Source organism: Moschus berezovskii, chromosome 4 (genome assembly GCF_049115385.1).
Source record: "Moschus berezovskii isolate FMDL1 chromosome 4, NW_MosBer_1.0, whole genome shotgun sequence".
Taxonomy (NCBI): Eukaryota; Metazoa; Chordata; class Mammalia; order Artiodactyla; family Moschidae; genus Moschus; species Moschus berezovskii.
In genome coordinates this window covers 103,862,451-103,882,771 of record NC_142463.1, presented here as the reverse complement: position 1 = coordinate 103,882,771, position 20,321 = coordinate 103,862,451, and the positions used below count along the sequence as shown (strand labels likewise).

The window sequence follows — 20,321 nt, the reverse complement described above, 5'->3', positions numbered from 1 at the left end:
AAGCAATATGTAGTTTTTTAAACTCCACAGAACCACTGGTCGAAATTACAGTGACAGTAGTGAAAAGGAAGTTATTTTGGCTTGGTTTTCTTTTCTACCACAAAACCATATAAATGCAAACAATTGCTGTTTCTTTTTTTCCTGGTTAGCTTTCTCTGAACATTTCCCTCTGGTCTATCCATTAGCCCCAGTGTTGAAATAATCTCTCCTTTTAGTTCCTCTGCAGAAAAGGCAAAACTCTTTTTTTCTGTTCCTGCATAAAGTGAAGTGAAAGCTCTGGGAACTCCTTGGAACAGCCCTTAGAATCACTAAAATGAGTAAACAGAAACAAGCCTTTAGGGAGGAGAAGAACTTTGTACTGAATGGCAGATAAGGGCGTGTGGCCCTGGGTACACAGGTAGGGCCTTCTCTGCTGTTTTTTACTTTCTTTCCTTACTATTCTTCTGTCAAAAAAAATAACCACCTATGTTCTGGCTGCTGACAATGACACTGGACAGCTGCTTCGGAGAGTCTAGCGTAGTGACAGCCTGAGTGACCACGCATCACTGCAAAAGAGGTCCCCTGATCCTAGGCAGAGAAACTGACACGTAGGAATAGGGAGTCACTTAATGGATCAGGGGCTGGCTGAGCTGGGACCAGAACCCAGGTGGCCTGGCTCCCAGCCCAGCTGACCACACTGCTACCCACACAGCCTGGGCTAACCCCAAACAAGCAGTCCATTGAGCAACCGCACAAACAACAATGAGTGATGGATGGTCAGAGCAAGACACAGGCACAAAGCAACTGCAACTCCATCACTTCCTGGCCCCTAAATTTCCAGACAAGCCGGTAAAGTGTGGTCACTTAAATGAGTTTGACCAGCAACTTGGCCCAGCTTTCAAGTTGGAAACTTTTCATAGTCATTGCCAAAAGTAAAATTCGGCCTTGTACTGAGGGTGGAGCGTGTCTTTGAACCTCATATCTGGTCCTAATAAGTCTGTGGTAGTGGAGTCAAGACTAGAAAGACAGAGTTAACAGATGGGCATAACCTGGTCCTGGGAGGTTCTTAGTGAAACAAGACAGCTTTAGATTTTTGAGATTCCTCATCTGTGGACCTTTCCTCCTACTTCAGATTTAGCTGGCAAAGGGGGTGGGTGTGACCTTAGTTTGGTCCCAGGCTCAAAATCTTCAACTCTAAACCCAGGGTATTACCAGGAGATATAGCTGTCTAGGAAGTTTCCTGTTTCAGGTGTCAATTTTCTGGTCTTGAGTTGGATAATTCTCAAGTGTCTATGCTCCTCCTCTTCCCTTTAGAATCGGAGGACTTCAGAAAGTAGTCAGGGGATAGAAAAGTCGACTGTTTGTTTTTAAATAGGCCTAATGGGCACAACATTTTGAAAACGCAAACCAGTTGCCACAATGTGAGGAATCTGAATTAAAATTCAGCATTTCTTTGGTCAGATTATAGCAGGGGGTGGCCCTATGTTGTGTTTGTCATAAAGAGGTTGTTATTACACGGCTCTTCTTACTTTAAAACAGTCAACGTTTGTCTAATATTTTACTCACTCAACAAATATGAAAAGTCTGCTATGTGCCAGGCAAGGCTTATGTTCTCATCGCCACAGGTCCTCCTACCTCACACAGCACTTAACGTGAGTTCTGCTTTATATAATACGGGCTTCTCTGGTGGCTCAGATGGTAAAGAATCTGCCTGCAACGCGGTTCGATCCCTGGGTGGAGAAGATTCCCCCGGAGGAGTGAATGGCTACTCACTTGCCTGGAGCGTTCCATGGACAGAGGGGCCTGGTGAGCTACAGCCCATGGCATTGCAAAGAGCTGGACATCACTGAGCGACTAACACTTTCACTTTATGTGTTTTACTCTGGCCACCTCATGCGACGAGTTGACTCACTGGAAAAGACTCTGATGCTGGGAAGGATTGGGGGCAGGAGGAGAAGGGGACGACAGAGAATGAGATGGCTGGATGGCATCACCGACTCGATGGACATGAGTTTGAGTGAACTCCGGGAGTTGGTGATGGACAGGGAGGCCTGGCCTGCTGTGATTCATGGGGTCGCAAAGAGTCGGACATGACTGAGCGACTGAACTGAACTGAAGGCCCCTGATGGGAGAAGGCACTGGCGACCTACTCCAGTACTCTTGCCTGGAAAATCCCATGGACGGAGGAGTCTAGTAGGCTGCAGTCCATGGGGTCGTGAAGAGTCGGACACGACTGAGCAACTTCACTTTCCCTTTTCCCTTTCATCCACTGGAGAAGGAAATGGCAACCCACTCCAGTGTTCTTGCCTGGAGAATCCCAGGGACCGGGGAACCTGGTGGGCTGCTGTCTGTCTGTGGGATCGCACAGAGTTGGACACGACTGAAGCGACTTAGCAGCCTGGAATTATGTCTTATACATTTTTGTGATCCCAATATCAATGAGCACAATGCCTTGTACACAGTCGGGACTCAATATTTGTGAATTGAACTGTGCGATAGCACGGTTTTTGTTAAAAGGCATTACCAAAAAAGCACAACGTAACTTGTTTTGATTGCGCTGTCTAAAGTAGATATGTCAAGAGGGTATAATTGTTATTCAAGTAAATAAATATTGAGTGTTTATAGAGAAAAGCATGTTCACTACAGGAGTGAAGGAGAGAGAGTGCATAACCGGGTGGAGACCGATCTGGAAGAAGCGTTGTTAATTTTCCTCCGGTCAGTCCAGAATGATCCTGTAGGGTAACTAGAATTTCAGTCTTCTGGTTCTCTGGGAATTTTCATCCCTCTCACCTTTCAAGAGCTACTCCGCCTCTTTCTTCTTCTTCCCAAAGGGCTGTGTCCAACTGACTACACCTCAAAGTCTCAAGAGTCCACCCAGTACCCATCTAGCTCCGGCTCAAGAACTCTCCAGACCAGGGACTTTAGGAACACCCGCCAGGAAAACATGGGTTCACAAGCAGGACAAGCGCCAAACTGGTCGCAGCCAGGGGAGCGGCGCTCAGGGCGGGGCTGCTACGGGGCGGGGCGGGGCCGGGCCGGGCGGGGCCGGGGCGGGAGGAGGCTCGGGGGCCGCTTGGGTGTCACCACCAACCAGCTCCGGCCGGAAACTGGCGCTTGTTTCCGGCCGGACGGCCGAAAACCACCGATCCTGAACCAGCAGCCCGGAGTCCGAGAGGCGACCGAGTGTGGAGCAGGCAAAAAGCCACTGGGGAAGTCAGTCCAGATCAGTCCTGTCTGGCTTCAGCTCCTGATCCTGTGCGGAGCAACAGCTGCGGTCTCAGTCTCAGCCAACGCCTCCGCCTCCATCGTCGACGGGGGAGGGGCTGGCCGGACCCCTGGGTCACAGCCGAGGAATGAGGAGAGGCAGCCGGGCCCCGCGCTCCGCCCCGGCCTAGGGCCTTGCCCCAGGAGCCGCGAGGGTAACGGAGCCCCCGCATTGTCACCCTCCCCCGTCTGTTCCCGCCCCCCCGCCTCTCAGACTCCCAGACTCTGACCCTCTGATCGCCACTGCCCCTCTTCTCCTTTCTGATTGTATTTCCCCCGGAGCCGTCTCCTCTCGGCACCCCCTCCTCGCCCTGACTGTTCCTTGCTTGGTCCCAACCTTTCTCCCGTTACTCCTGCCTTTCACCTGCGTCCCACCTTCCCAGCCCCCCTTCCCCGTTCGTGGCCTCCCTTCCTCAGCTGTGCTGGGCAGTTTGGACGGTTCTCCTTGTCAGCTAGACTTTCGGGGAGGGATGGTGGAATTTTAAGGTGGCTAGGAGTGCCGGCTACTACTCTCATAGTACGATAAAGTTCATTTTAAAGTCTCAAAAGTGAAATGAGCAGAAACCAAACTGTTCTGCCATATCGGTAGTTAAACTGAGGTGCGTCCAGTAATGGAGGAAGGGAGCGAAAAAGAAGTGTGTGTATAAGAGAGAGAGTGATAGATAGATCGATTCTATGGCAGGCTTATGAACTTTGGAAAAAAGAAGAGTTGCCATGAGCCGATGGAAACTTGAGAAGCTGATGATGAGTAAGCCGGGGGCTGCGTGATCTCACTCTTCTCATAATTACTAGGTTAACGGTGTGGCTCCGGTCGGGATGGAATGGGATTTGTTTACTGGGCCGGCGTATTTTTAGCTTGTCGGCTCACAAGGACCAGCGCTCTGAGTCTCTCTCTCCCCTTCTCTGCCCCTCTTCCTCTCTCTCTTTCTCACCTTTCTCTCCCTCTGTGTTTAGGTAGTCTCTGGAACCTAGGTGGCTTCTCTGGGCACAATAAATATAAAAATTCAGCTAGAATAGATTTTATATAAGAGATTCTCCCCAACTCTTCAGGGAGTTTTCATGAATGCAAAGGCAAAAATTAGTTGACTTGTGGTTCATATAGGTATAAAATCAGAAACGGGTAATTGTTTAGTCTTTGACTTATTGTACTGTATATTTAGATGTTAGAGGAGGCTGGAACCCTTTGTCTTTCAACCTATTTCTAAAGTGAGAAAGGACAGAGGGAAGAAGTAGTAGGAAGGTGGGTCCATAAGGGTAGCTAGTCTTAAATCTTTTAAAAACATTTTCTATACTACCTTACTTTAAAAGAGGGAAAATTTCCTTCCTAATAAATGAGGTTGCATTCTTGATGGAGAAGACAGTAGGGACTTATGCTGGGTGGCTAGGGAGAATCAGACTTGTAATTAAACATTTGCTGTGCATAATTTACAAATGAATGCATTATGGGCAAACACTTATACTCTTTGTCTTCATTGTTTTTCCCAGCCTTTCTTTTAAAGGTTAATAACCAACCTGCTGTGCTAGTCTATTGATATTTTGAAAGCTGGACAGAACTGTAAAATAAATGAAATTGATGTTGTTCATGGGGAAGCCGAATACCAGTCTGTTCTAATTTCCACTAGCTACCCGGCATGCCTTGGAGCACCTCCCTAAGTTGGTGGCCAGTTACTATGTACTTAGAGATTACAAATGAATACACATATTAGGTCATGCTAGGAGTAGTTGAGAAGTTAAACGTACTGAAAAGATTTTCCAAAACTGAAATAGATTATTTTTCGGTTTTTCCATTTTGGATTATCAGCACCTTTCTACTGATAATCATCCATTAACATGAATGAATAATTTAGAATTGAACAGATACCCACTTTGGACAGTATGTGTTGAAGCAGGAAGGAAAGAAGGAAAATAGTTTCCAAACTACTATCATTTTTGTTGTTGTTGTTACTTACTTTGACTTAATCCCTTTCATTTAATGCCAAAGACTTCCTTGTGAAAAAAAAGTAAACCTTTGCCAAAGAAAGGTCTGTATACTGACTTGTATAAGGCAGGCTGACCAGTAATGGATGTTAATTATTGGTTGGACTTTGATGTAGTTATGTTGCCAGTAACTTGGAAATTTTCCTGATGCTTTTTTCCCCTAATTTCTTTCTTTGGGGCTCCTATTGAAAATGATTTAATTTGGAGGGTAATATCTAATTTTTCAAAATTACACACACTGTCCCAGAGTCTGTTGACTATCAGTAATTGTTTTGATTTGTGAGTTAGTTGGTGCCATTATTAGTGATGATATCTGGCAAATTCAGCTTATATCTGTATTTAGCAACTTCCCCTAGTTGAACTATCTGTATTATTCCCAGGGTTGGGGATTGAAGGGGTGAATAAAATCTAAGAATAAGTGTGCTGCTGCTGCTGCTAAGTCGCTTCAGTCGTGTCCGACTCTGTGCGACCCCATAGACGGCAGCCCACCAGGCTCCCCCATCCCTGGGATTCTCCAGGCAACAACACTGGAGTGGGTTGCCATTTCCTTCTCCAATGCATGAAAGTGAAAAGTGAAAGTGAAGTCGCTCAGTAGGGCAACCCAATAGCCCGTCACTATTTTCAGTTCTCAGAAGGCTTTGTTTGGAATTCTGAGTTTCAATATATGTTACCAAGTGAATTATGATGGAATAACTCATTATTAAAAATAAGTTTTCAGATTGTTATGGGGCCACTTGTTAGTTTTAGAGCTCCTGAATGTGTCACGCATGCTAAGTATGCTGGAAGAGGACATTGTAAGGGAGTACTCTTTCTCCTTACCCCAGACACTCATCCCATCAGGGAAAAAAATCCTGAAACAATGCTTTGAAGTGTGACTTCAGCAGTATCTTTCCTATGCAAGTTTAGGAGCTGTGGAATGGCAGCCTGGAATCTAATGAAAATCTGTGTAACTAGAATATAGATGATGTAACTAGAATATAGATGTAGAAAGTTTTCTCATGAATGCCTGAAATTAGTTGATTTTTCAGTATTATAGAAGAAGGAAGTTGATTTTTTTTAAGTAATAAATCCTTACTGAATAATGATTGAACACTCCTATGGATAAGACAGTCTCCAAGCTCCAGTGACAGGCTTTGGGGAGATACGAAAGATGTAAAAAGCAGGTGTTCTTGCCCTTGGGAGAAGGGTGATGTCGGGGAAGGCAGTGTATAAATAAGAAGGCAGTCCATTATGATAAGATTTAACATTTAGGAAAAAGCATGCAAACAGACCACGTTTACTGTGCTACAAATGGGATACTTGAAGACCAGAAAATTTTAAGTAGAGTACGAATGAGGTAAATTAGAGAAGATTTGAATCAGGAAAATTTGAAATGGACTTGGGAGGTTATGGATTAGAGTCATAATGATGCGTGGGGTATGGAGTTAGGTGGATCTTGGTTCAAATTGTGGTTCTACTGTGACCTTGGAGAATTTTACTTCTTCATCTTTATTTATATAATATATATGAGCAAATAAGTGAAATAGTTATTTTGTGTTGGGAATAAAAGGAAATAGATCTTCTGGGCAGAAAGTATAGAATGTACAGTGTGCAGTTATGGTATGAATGACTAAGTTGTGTTTGTGGGAAGAATAAATAAGAATGACTAGAGAAAATGTGGGTTGCTCAAGTCATGGGTAGAGCAGGAGAGAGGGTGGAGGGGACTCAGAGGCCAGACTCTGTTGGGTGTTGATGAAAGGGTCAATAGAGTCATTGTAGGTCTTTGAACAAAGGATGGATTTAGTGAGAAGTAGTGAGCCCTCTGATCCAGGAACTCAGGGACAAGGAGTCAAGCACCAATACATTGTGACTCTCCTTCTTTTCTGGACTATCCAGGCCTAAAGAGATCAGCCAGGAGACTTAAGATTCCTTGTAGAAGTCTTTGTATCCACATACCTTACTCACTGTGTTGAACTCTGCTTGTTACTGTCTCACATTGTACCAGCCTGTGAGGCAGTCGTGGGACTATGGTTGGATTTTCTTCAAGCTTATGGTAAGGACAGTGTTGTGTTTCAAGCGCATTTGACTTTCAGTTATCTCTGCTGTTGTAGGGAGCACTAATTTAGGTAATTTGGAGCTTAAGAAATTTCTTGTTTTAAAAATCAATACTTATTTTAGTGTTTGGGAATCATACTGATGGAATGAATTTGCATTTCTATTTCTAAACCTGACTTACCTGATAGGAAGATATACTGATAGTCAAGAATCGTTAGTCTTGAATTAAAAATTTTGCCTCAGAAATCCATAAAATGAACAGTCCATATGAGGATAATTAAGACTGGGCTACACTGAGTCTGTTAATGAAGACTGATTTCTTTTCAAAATCTATGTGGGTCCAGTGTGGCCTCTCAGGCTGTCTGCTTTATTCCTAAGAGCGATTGGTAGAAGGTGCCTATGTTGCATTCTGAATAAGTCTTTACTCACAATATCTGGAGGAGTCCTGTTGCATCGTACTGCATTGTTGAAGATTAAGCTGGCCTTTTCAAAGGATTTGAGCTTTGTAGAGGCTCTGCAGGTATTAGCTCCTTTGAAAATCTATTAGATTTTTTCCTCCTGAAGTAAACTTGTTGAAAATATGGCCAATTTAAGAAAAAAGAGAAAACGGAAGGAGATGTGTCCACACTTAAGAAGTAAACCAAAAAAATCACACAGCTGTTCTTCCATCCTTGTTCTTTCAGTTGACTTGTTTTCCTTCATCCTTGCCTACCCCAGCCTTCTCATAATCATTACCAAACTATGTGCTTGTGATGTCATGGGCACAGGATTATTATTTACCACTGAAGTCAGGAGATTGTATTTCTGAGCTAAAATTCAGAGGTGGAAAAATCAGGCATTTTCTTTTATGCAGTTTAGTTCAGGATTATTTGTAACTGTGTTTTTTAGAATTATGTCTTTTTTTTTTTTTTTTTAAGAATTATGTCTTATACCTTAGACTATAAGAAATAGTTTTGCATAGGAGAGACTACTAAACTATTATTTTTTGTGACTTGCTGTGAATTTGGTTGTATTAGGTGGTATGGAGGATCAGGAAAAATGACAATTTTGTGCCCTTGAGGAATTTACAGTCCAGTTGGGAGTAAGGGGAATAGGAAGAGGTGAATACCTACTGAGCCTCTTTATGCCAGGGAAATTTTTAAAATGTGAAAGTATATTATCAGTTGCATAATACAGAACTCAAACCATAAGTATCTTGGGAGAAGAATACTCAGGTAATTAGAGATATCACAGAGGAATTGTAGTTTACTCCAGATCTTTAGAAAATTGTATTAGGTGCAGGAAATGAAGATGAAGCAAATAACAAAAAAATCATTTCATTTTGGAGCTTGGAGGGATCAAGCAAAAACTTGGTAACAGGAATGTACTTGGGGTGTTCTTGGGGCCATAATGAGACTGACCTGAGTTGAAGTGAATAGTCATAAAACAAAGGTGGTTAGGTTGGTTTGGAGCTGTGTTTATAGAGGGTCTTAAAAGTCAGGCTTATAAGTTTAGATTTTAAATGATGGAAAACAGCTAACCACTGAGAATTTTTTATTAGGATCATAATATGATGATAACAGGAAATAGATTTGGCTTGGAGGGAAGGAAGGTGAGCACCTGGGGTGTATGCGGTGATGAGACCTGAGCTAGGGTTCGGAGGGGAAAGAGTGAAAAAAAGATTATGAAGGGAAAATCGAAATCAGTGAGGACTGGATGTGGAACTTGGAGGAGGATGATTGATCAAACATGACTATGGCATTTTAAGCCTGGGTTTCTGAGACATTGACTGGAGTAAAGAAGTTGGGGAGGTTTCCTCATTTCTTAGGGAAATATGAGCTCAATTGGAAACGTTTAGGACTTAAAAAGTGGCAATGAAATGTCCAAATGAAAGCTGTTCCAGTTGTTAGAGAAGAGCCTTAGCTGGTGGAGAAGTGGAGGTAAATAACGCTTGAAAGTATGGTTTTGGAGTTCATTAACATTGCTGTGATAGCTGAAGTCAAGAAAATGAGTAAGCTCTTTGAAGACTAGAGTTTAGGGAAAGAGCAGAAGGCCACAGATAGTGGTACTGATAAGCATTACTATTCTCTATTCTTCAGGCCATCTTAATCGAGTTTTTCCTTCTCCTTTCATCTTTTTCATTCCTGTCTTCCCTGCTCCATTCCCACATACCCTTTGAATGTGTCTTACCATGTAAGCACTGTCTTAGGCACTGAGGAAACAGATAAGTCAGACAAGGTCTCTGCCTACAGGGAGGTTATGGGTCTAGTGGGAGATGGATGTGTCAATATATAGATGACGTGAAGTGTGATTGATGTTGTGATAAAGGTATGTAGGGGGCAGTTCTGCCTTGGACGTTCAGAGGTTGGAAAGTGCCTCCCAGAGGAGATGATATTTGAGCTGAGTCTTGAAAGATGAGTTAAGGATATACCCTACAGATTAGAGAGAGAAGTACACTTGAGGCCGAGAAAACAGCATGAATAAATGCTTAAAGGAACGAAACAGCCAGACTTCTTCAGGTAACTTTTAAGTAATTATTAATATTATGGTTGGAGGACAGGGTTGGAGGTCAGGGTTGAGGCTGGAGAAGTAGGTAAGGCTGATCTTGGACAGTTTTATCTTGTGCTGCATGAAATGATAAGCCATTAAAGGGTTTTTAAACATTGGGTGATAAAGTTTAATGTTCTAGAAAGATTATTTTGTCAGTGGTATAGAGACAGTAGATTGGAGAGGAACAGAGCAAAAGACTTTTGAAATAACGTATTAATACATTTTTTGTTGAGTGATCATGTTTATAGAAATAGAATCAGAGAACAAGAGGGACTGTTCCCCTTTCTTAGTCTCCCTCATTGATTTTCAGATGGAATACCTGAGATTTGCTCCAGATCACAGAAGTAGTGAAGTGATGGCTTAGTCTGAAATTCAGTATTCATGGCTGTAATGTAGTGGGTGATTAATAAATATTAGCTCACCTCTCTAATTCCCTCACAAGTCCTGTTGCAGTGTTTGTTCCATTCTGCCACGCTGCATTGTGCTTGAAGACAGAAGGACTTCTGTCATTTCATTCCATTTTCCTTTTTTCTAGTCGAGAGTGAACAGTGGTGTTTTCCCGGGTCTGACTGAGGAATATCTGCCCTAAGAGTGCCGTGGGGATTTGGGGCTTTGGCCTGGGGCACTTGGACGCCCTGCAGTGGAGTGACTAGGATGTTAGAATTCTTCAGTGATTCAAGTGATTCAGATGTGGAGGAATGTCAAGGTTTTTGTTATATTGTGTATGCAGATATATTTATCTCTCCTGCTAAGTTCCCTTCTAATTTTCTTTTAAACTTAGTTTTAAGCTGTATCAATGAAACTTTGGTAAAAGAAATGTTATGATAAATTGGGTACCAGCAAAAAGTATATCTAAAAAAAAAGGTTTGTCATTATTCTTGGATTCTACCTCTTTCTTCCCCATGTTTTTAATGTCATTGGGTTTTTGTGAAGGTAAATTGCTTGGGTTTAACGTGCAAAGTAAGAATTTGGATTTTGTGTTCTAGTCTTTTTTTGCTGGAGAAGAACAGAATAGGATAGAGGACATCTTAGAGGTCCTTAGGTTCCCCTGGGGAAAGTTGGAGCATGAGGGGGATGTGGAAGGATGGATATCTTCCATTGACAAGCCTTCATCAAAACTTAACTGATTTATGAGTTCCTTCCTCCTTCCTCTGGGCTCTGTCAACATCTTCTCTAGAGAAGGGCCTTGGATTGGATACTGTCCACTTTAGCAGAGCTGCCAATTCTTAATTCTTTCTCAAGTGGGCAAGGGTACATTTTGTTTTTGTTTGTGAGTGTTTGGGGGAGGGGTGGAGAGAGAGGAGGCACAGAATAGCTACTCATAGTGAGTCTTTATCTGGATTCCTATGTAACTGGAAGTTTCCTTGGCTTTGTTTTAGGGGAGATGACTTGGTTACGCAGGCATTTAAGTTACGTGGGAAGGTGGTTCTCACTCCCTTCAGTTATCTGATCTAGGAACACAATAAATACTTCTTTCTTGTCCATATTTGTCAGCCTCCGCCCACTACCCCGCGCCCCCCAACCCCCCGCTTTGTTCTCAGTGCCTCTTGTGCACACTGGGTGAGGGATGTGAAGGGTCCTCTTCAGTCTAAAACTGAGCTTATCAAGTGTTCTCTTGAAGTTTAGGGGAACCTAAACCAGCTCCTGATTATTCTTGTGTTAATGACTCCCCTATTCTTCCAGTCTCCCGGCCCTTGCTTAATTTAAACATTTTGAATAATAAGATATTTTAAATATTTTGAAAAGTTCAGGGGAAAAAAACCTAACATAATTTTGAGCCCACAACCCAGATTTAGTGGATATTAACATTTTGTCAGGTTTATTGTAGATTTCTCGCTGTCTTTAGGATATAAACTGTTAAGTATTAGATATAGCCAAAGTCCTACTCTGCATCCTTATCCCCTTCCTCTTTCCTGGGAAGTGAATCCTGGCCTAAATTGGTATGTATCATTGCATTTTATGTTTTATACTTTTAAAAAAATGTGCAGTATAGGCACAAGCAACATATAGTTTTATTTTGAAATCATAAATAAAAATCAGAATCATACTGCAGGTATTTTTTGCAACCCTGTCTCTCAGTGTTGTTTTTCAGAATTATTTACATGTTGATCTAGTTCATTTAATCACCTGATCTTTAAGCCTATTTCCTCCGCTGCCCTCCCCACTTGCCTTGTGAAATAGTCCTTTGATGGGACCATCAAAGTCCCAGTTTAAACCCTATCTTCCATGAAAACTTTCCTGATTTTTTTTCTCCTGCAAGCTGTGATCTTTCCTATTTCTGAAGCCACCTATCATTTTATTGATACCGAACTGGTCGTAGTTGTGTATTTTTGTATTTTAGTTTATTTATGCCCTTGGCTTGCCTCTTCTATAATGTGAGCTCCTTGAAAGCAGACTAAGTAGTTTCTTTTATCTTTGTATCCCTCATGGCACTTGCCACAGTAACATAAACATATTGGACATTTAGTCACTATTACTATTAGTGACTAAATGGTTAATTAATGAATAAAACAATGAAAACAGTCCTCTGAGTTGGTGAGCTGTGTAATTAGCAATATAGTGTGGCCTTTATGAAAAATAAAGCTTATAAAGAAACATTCAGCACTGTAAATTATATAAAAATGTATATAAATGTTGAGTGCATTCAAGACTGACTTCCTGTAGGAGATGAGAGCAAACACTCCTGAGAAATGAGATGAAAATTGATTGGTGATATCATCCCAATGAGGAAACTCCTGGGAATTGATCCTGATGGCATTTGAGGCAGTGTATTTCTGTGGTCAGACTCATTTCACTAGCTATCAAATTCTGCTGTTGTCATCAAGGTCTTGACACCTTCACTGGAAATTTACATTGGTGGTGAGAAAAAGCAGCCTATCTGTTCACATAATAAATATTGCTGAGAAACAGGAATTCTTTGGCCTCTAGAAAAGAAAGACTAATAAATGTACACATTTATGTGTATATGTACATATACTTTTAACAGCACCATATTTATCGATGAGACCAGATTGTATCTCAGCAAAATATTCTTAAGCTTTTAATTCTGGAATGTGTAGTACCAACATGACATTGTTTAGGCCTCACCAAAGCCCTTCCCTCCCCTGCCAGGAAGAAATTAAATGTTAAGTTGAACTATAATGAAATTGCAATTTTGTAGATAAAATAAGTCATATATCACCAATGGTTATTCTTTAAACTTATGTTTAGGTTTTTATGTTTAATGGTTATTGTGTTAAATGGTTATTATTTAAGCTTGTATTTAATGGTCATTGCTTAAACTGTGGTTAAACTTAATAGGTCAGGTCTTGATTTCCTGTTGGGGTTCTGTACACCAACATTATCACAGACCTTTTTGAAGTGAATAATTCCAACTCTATTTATAATTCTAAAATGCACTTCTGAACTTTGCAGCAGACTTTCTTTTTGTAGTTATCTTTAGCTCCAATTTTTGATAAAATGTGCTTATATCTCAGCAGACGTTTAGTATGGGGAAGGTTGTGGGGGAGAGTGTGAGGGTTTTAGGGCATACAACCTCACCTCAGGAAAATGAGCCTGAGATGAAAACTCTTGCTGTCAGTAGCTGTAATACATGTAATTGATTGATTTGATTTTAATGAGCTTACAACCTTTGAGTAAATGACTCCCCTACTATCGTTTCCTGCCACCCTCTCATGTCTCTTCTTTAGTCTTGATAAGGGAGATCTGGGGTGGTGGGGAAAACCATGGAAGAGAAAATTTCTTGTCACCATTGACTTTATCTGGAGACTTAACAGGGAAGAGTGTAAGAGCCGTAACTCCTGGCACCAGATTCCTACCTGTGGTTCCCTCAGCAGTTCTTAGGTTAAAAGGGAAGAGGAATGTGGATGTCAGGGGAAAGAGCAAAGAAACAGTGTAGACAGTGGGAGTTACCAGATGTCTGGAATAGGACTGAGGAACAGAAATGGGGAACAAGGGATATGCATGCAGATTTAAAGAGGTTCTGTTTCCTCCTGTCAGTCCAAACCTGGCTTAGAATTTTATAAACCTTGTACCTTAACTATACCAAATGTGTATCGAGGAGGCCACATCAGCTTTGAAAGTATCATCTTTGTGTTCTAAAATCATTCTTTGAGAAGTCAGGTCATTTTAAATGAGGTGGTCCAGTAGCGCCTTTTGAATCTTTAATAACCGACTTCAAAGGAATAGAATTCATCTGAGGCTTTAGAACTAGTCAGTCTTGATATTTACATGAAGATAGTCCCATGTGAGGAATTGAGGCAAGATAACGGGAACATATAATAATGCTAACAAAAATATTTTAGAAAGTATGCTCTCATTTCTTTTAAAAACTTTCCTGCTCTTTTGAGTTCCTTTGTGAGTATTTGCTTTCATCGTTGAACTGGGAACTCACCTGGCTGAGTGTTTAGACTCTTCATTTTCTGAAAATTTCCCTTACTACTAGGGGCAAGATTATCTAATATGAGGAATACTTGATCCTGTTTACTGACCTGGGATAAAGACTTCCCAGACTCCTCAGAATTCTGAAAATAGAATTTGAGAGTTAGAATTAAGATTTGCTGCATCCTAACTTCTTTGGCTGCCTAAAGTAAATTCCTAGCTATTTGACACAAGGTGACCTCTCATTTTAACGTTAAGTTCCTTCTGTCACACATCTTTGTAATTTTTTGTAGTATTCTAGTTCATTATGGAAATTAAGATTGAAAAAAGTCATCTGTGCAGACTTCCCTTGATGTTTGCTTCCTGGCTGAGATGATAAATTCCTTTTTACTGAACACGTGCTGTGTACTGGAATTTGGACAAGATGCTCTAAGGAGATGCCAAGGTTATGTTACCTACTAAATAAACTAAACAAGTATTAGGAGAATTGGCTCCTTGGGAATTTATATTCTGGGTTAAAATAGGATACACACACAGAGACACACATTTAGAAAAAAGAAAAACAGACTGTGTAGTATTATGTATAATCTCACATAGTATTTTAGAATGGAAAAGGAATATACATATTGTCGTCATTTTCTGGGTGAGGAAAATGAGGCCCAGAATATTTAAATGACTTGTTCAAGGTAGTTACCCTCACCAACAAACATTTTATTGGATATCTGCCCTCTGAAAAGTTAGGCCTCAGGTATAGAAAGGTTGAAGTCATCAAGAACTTAATAATTAGTTATGAAGACTGAATGTTTGCATAAGAAGATAACTAGTAATACAAAGTCATGGGTATTGAGTGTCAATACCCATGACATTACATATACTCTCCAACTCCCAGTTTTGAAGATAAAATAGTCCTTCCCCCTGCTTGTAGGTAGGTTGCTTTGGTTACAAACTGTAGGTGAAGTAGCCTCAAAGCCTGCATCAGTCTTTTTGGGGTAAAGGGAGAGAGATATATAGTTATACAGAAGTTTAAGAAGAGTGGAAAATTTGTACCCTTAGGATAATCTAGGCCTCAGAGAAGAGAGAAGGCTGGGTAAGTGTAGAGGGGAAACATTCAAGGTATGAGAACAGGGAGCTGAGCCTATCTTGTTTGAGGGGGCAGAACAAGTAGACACAGTGTTTCATCTAGGAGAACAATGAGATTAATAAAGTTGGAGAGTTAGATGAATTGGAGAGGACCTTAAATCCCATATAGAGGATTTCAGTTTATCTTTACAATGAAAAATTCTTGAGCAGGGAATTATATATGTAAATTAGTATTTTTGGAAAATTGTTTCAGCCATGTGGTGTGAGATGGAAGGAGAGAGAGCAGTTAGAAGAAGACTGTTAAATTCTGGGAAAGGAGTCTTTACAGGGATGATGGGAATGGAGAAAGGGGAGAGATTCAAGTGATTTGAAGAAAACTGAATACCACTTGGTAACTGCTTTTATAGGAAAGGGATAGATAAGAACAATGCACGTGTTTTTAATCTGGGTTATAGCAGTAGGGGAGCTGGGTTTGCTTGGCTTCTAATACATTTATTCTCCGAAGGAATGCCTTGGTGGAAAAAAGCACTGAGTCTAGCCCAACATTCAGATAATACTGAGTACAGAGTTTAAGTGACTGGTTTGCATGCCTCGTAAGTAGTGGAGCTTGATGTAGAGCCCATGCTTTTGACTGTTGTCCAGTGCTATTTCTATTATATACAGCTCACAAGGAGGTGGGTCAAGTGGTTAAAAACACAGAGCCTGGAAGTGAAATGGGAAGTTGAAGACCACATTATGATGAGGTTTGACCACAAGCTCTTTCAGTTCTACATAGGTTTTCCTTGTATTTAGGCTCTAAATGTGTATAGTTCTCTCAGGCTCACAGTGTTACAATGACCTAGGTTTCTTAGAACTATCTTCCGAGTTTCACTTCCTCACAGTCAAGGAAAAAAATTTCCTTTAGATTTTGGACTTAATTGCATATACTCTCTGACCCCGAATTTTGAAGATAAAATAGTCCTTTCCCCTGCTTGTAGGTAGGTTGCTTTGCTTACAAACTATAGATGAAGTAACCTCAAAGGCCACCTTAGTCTTTTTGGAGTAAAGGGAGGAGGAGAGTTTTGGACCTGAATCTTTCAAGCTTATCCACGCTGTCAGCAGTTATGAGCAGTTTCCTTACACAGATCTTATTACCTAAAAAGGGCTGTAAATTGTATGGATCAATATGGTATTTTTGCTAATGGTATGTTTTTAGAGAATCAAATGGCCTTGTGAAAAATTATTTATATTTTGTTTTTAAATATATAGTCAGGGGGCTGCCGTCTATGGGGTTGCAAAGAGGCGGACACGACTAAAGCGACTTAGCAGCAGCAGCAGCAGCAGGTATATTTAAGATGTGACTCTTTCTTACACCTTTTTTCCCTTTTCTTTCCCCTTTTACAAGGCTTTTACCAGATGTGGTAACAGATACCTGCAGACTCAAAATAGCATTTTCTGGATCAGCTAACACTTACTATATATCTGCTGTAAGGGTCTGGCACTGTTATATAATTTCATTCAGTTCAGTTCAGTTCAGTCGCTCAGTCGTGTCCGACTCTCCACGTCCCCATGAATCACAGCACGCCAGGCCTCCCTGTCCATCACCAACTCCCGGAGTTCACTCAAACTCATGTCCACAGCGTCAGTGATGCCATCCAGCCATCTCATTCTCTGTCGTCCCCTTCTCCTCCCGCCCCCAACCTTTCCCAGCATCAGAGTCTTTTCCAGTGAGTCAACTCGTCGCATGAGGTGGCCAAAGTATTGCAGTTTCAGCTTTAGCATCAGTCCTTCCAATGAACACCCAGGATCAATCTCCCTTAGAATGGACTGGTTGGATCTCCTTGCAGTCCAAGGGACTCTCAAGAGTCTTCTCCAACACCACAGTTCAAAAGCATCAATTCTTTGGCGATCGGCCTTCTTCACAGTCCAGCTCTCACATCCATACATGACCACGGGAAAAACCATAGCCTTGACTAGACAGACCTTGGTTGGCAAAGTAATGTCTCTGCTTTTTAATATATTATCAAGGTTGGTCATAACTTTCCTTCCAAGGAGTAAGCGTCTTTTAATTTCATGGCTGCAATCAGCATCTGCAGTGATTTTGGAGCCCCAAAAAATAAAGTCTGACACTGTTTCCACTGTTTTTCCATCGATTTCCCATGAAGTGATGGGACCAGATGCCATGATCTTCGTTTTCTGAATGTTGATCTTCAAGCCAACCTTCTCACTCTCCTCTTTCACTTTCATCAAGAGGCTTTTGAGTTCCTCTTCACTTTCTGCCATAAGGGTAGTGTCATCTGCATATCTGGGGTTATTGATATTTCTCCCGGCAGTCTTGATTCCAGCTTGTGCTTCTTCCAGCCCAGCGTTCCTCATGATGTACTCTGCATATAAGTTAAATAAGCAAGGTGGCAATATACATTAGACAAGATTAAATATTTCTAGATTTTATGCTAAGTCCCTACGAGCCACCAATTCCAATGTTTGGCTTCTACGATTCTTATCCTATCTTAATCCTTGCCATGACTCTTTTATAACTTTTTTTGGGTATGTCATTTTATTTATTTATTATTTAGGATGTGCTGGGTCTTCGTTGCTGCTTTCCTCTAGTTGCGGAGAGCAGGGTGTACTCTTTAGCTGTGGTGCTCAGGCTTCTCATTGTGGTGGCTTCTCTTGTTGCAGAGCACGGACTCTAGGGCACGCAGGCTTTGGTAGTTGTGACGTGGGCTCAGTAGTTGTGGCTCCCAGGCTCTAGAACACAGGCTCAGTAGTTATGGTGCATGGGCTTGGTTGCTCCACAGTATGTGGGATTTTCCCGGATCAGGATCTGTCTTGTATTCTACATTGGCAGGCAGATTACTGAGCCCTTCTTTTGTAAAAAAAAAAGGGAAGCCCTTCTTTTATAACTTTTGCCCTGGCTAGGGAATAAAGGGGAGAAAACTTTACTATTTAATAGTGAAGACCCTAGGCTGAGTTATACTAAGGGCTTTATATAATTACATCATTATTACTAGTAACAACTCCATAGGTTAGCTATTGCTTCCCTGGTGGCTCAGAGGTTAAAGCGTCTGCCTCCAATGTGGGAGACCCGGGTTCGATCCCTGGGTCGGGAAGATCCCTTGGAGAGGGAAATGGAAACCCACTCTGGTATTCTTGCCTGGAGAATCCCATGGACGGAGAAGCCTGGTAGGCTACAGTCCACGGGGTCGCAAAGAGTCGGACATGACTGAGCAACGGAACGGAACGGATACCTGCTTGCAGATAATTCATCCAGAGTATTTACTACTGCTGCTGCTGCTGCTAAGTCACTGCAGTCGTGTCCGACTCTGTGTGACCCCATAGACGGAAGCCCACCAGGCTCCCCCATCCCTGGGATTCTCCAGGCAAGAGTACTGGAGTGGCTTGCCATTGCCTTCTCCAGTATTTATTACTACATTAATATTAATTCACCAGGATATTTCAGCACAGTTTAAGGTGCTAAGGGATATCACAGTGAATATGAGATAAGGTTCCTGCTAAGGCATAGATAAGTTAAATAGCTTGTGCAAGGTGACATAGCAAGAAAGTGGCAGAGCTAGGATTTAAATATAAATCTGATGGATTCCAAAGGGAATGTCTGCAACAGTTATTATAATATGCTTCCATTTACATACACTACATGTTCTCTGTAATTGCACGTATCAAGTTGTAAAAATGGGTGAGTTCTCCCAGTATTTCTTTTTTAAAGGGTTCTTGATGAGTCCAAGAAAGAAATCTGCCTTGGGGCTGGCAAGCACAGCTGCACAGTTATTTCCCTCTCTTCCCCGCTCTCCTCCCCACTCTGTCTGAACCCACTCATACCTGGATATAAACTGGACAGCCTGACCTGCTTTGGCATTTGGATGTGTTTGTGCTTTGAGGACTGGGAGAGTTGTTTCTTTGACTTCCTTGCCTACTTGCAAGTTCTTTCTTGTAGCACAATGATGAGTAATATGTTATTAACATTGTAATGGGATTATGCCAGTTGGAATTTTTTTTTTCTTTTTCCCTTGGTTCTTTCTGATGAGTGTGTGACTCTTGGGTCAAGCTTGCTTTCCACAGCTCATTCAAACAGAGAAGACTTTCTGTATTCAGGGGACAAGAAAATAGTCTTGAGGTTGGGAAGACTATTAAAATTCAATGTCTTCTGCCCAGCTGAAATTCAATTTTGTTAGCATTTTGGGTTTATTCTTTAGCAAGTGTGATCCAAGAGAGTACTTGTTAGATTAAGGCCATTGTTACTTGTGCCATATTTGGAATGAGTAGTGTTCTGGAGTTAGGAGCTTAAAAATAAACACAAGTTTTTTTTCATGGGCATTACATAGTAGAAAGCATTAAAAGATACTTAAATCTGTGAGAGTGATGTGCTAAATTCCAGTAGGAATTCTAAGAACTAATCAGGTGGGATCAAGGTTGTAAGTGTTAAAACTAGTATTGGGGATCAGTCAATTTAGCATTTTGATTCCAGGAATTTCTGGGCGTGGCTCATGAGGTTAATGAGGTGATTTATGTGGTTGTGTCTAGCCTAGTGCTTGGTACTTGATTGGTGCACAGTAAATGTTAGTTAAATCTTTAAAAGATATTGAATACAGAGTGTTGTCAGTTTGTCTTTCTAGAGCAGCTTCTTCATCATTAAGTATTCCTTCTTTTGAAGAATACTTGTTGAGCCTTTAACTGTGGGTAAAGCATTTGGGACAGATTTATAATAGCAGATTCTTACTGAGACTGTGATCTTAACATTTATAAATTAAATCAGTTAGGCCTAGTGTTTAATAGGGAATTTGTGATTTTACTTTGCTAGAGTTAGCCCTTTGCTTTTTTGATAGGAATAACTTCTTGACTCTTTGGTGGTCTAAAATGCTTGCTTTTTAATTCCAGTTAAACTGGGTTTGATTTTTTTTTATATTTGAGATAGTTGCCTATGATGTTTCCTTTTATCCTCTCTTCATTTTTTTCAGTAAATAAGACAATATATTTGAAAAATGTATTGTGAACTGCAAACTAGCGGTTGTTTTCTCCACCACTGCCAGTACTAATATTATGGATTAGTAATAAATAGGATTCATTCTTACAGGGGTTAG

The 20,321-nt window shown here is 41.2% G+C and overlaps 1 protein-coding gene across 2 annotated transcripts in view; it reads left to right on the top strand.

The window, feature by feature from the left end:
• Window positions 1-3,079: 3,079 nt before the first annotated feature.
• OTUD7B (OTU deubiquitinase 7B) overlaps window positions 3,080-20,321 on the top strand; it is a 61,115-nt gene continuing 43,873 nt past the window's right edge. Inside the window, exon 1 of one of the 2 annotated variants that reach the window (XM_055401606.2) lies at window positions 3,080-3,398. Coding sequence is in view for 1 of the 2 variants with exons in the window: in XM_055401605.2 (XP_055257580.1) it covers window positions 3,958-3,991 (34 nt within the window). In the remaining variant the exon portion in view is untranslated. Of the gene's footprint in view, window positions 3,399-3,455; window positions 3,992-20,321 lie in introns of those variants that run through there. The other variant, XM_055401605.2, reaches the window with a different exon arrangement.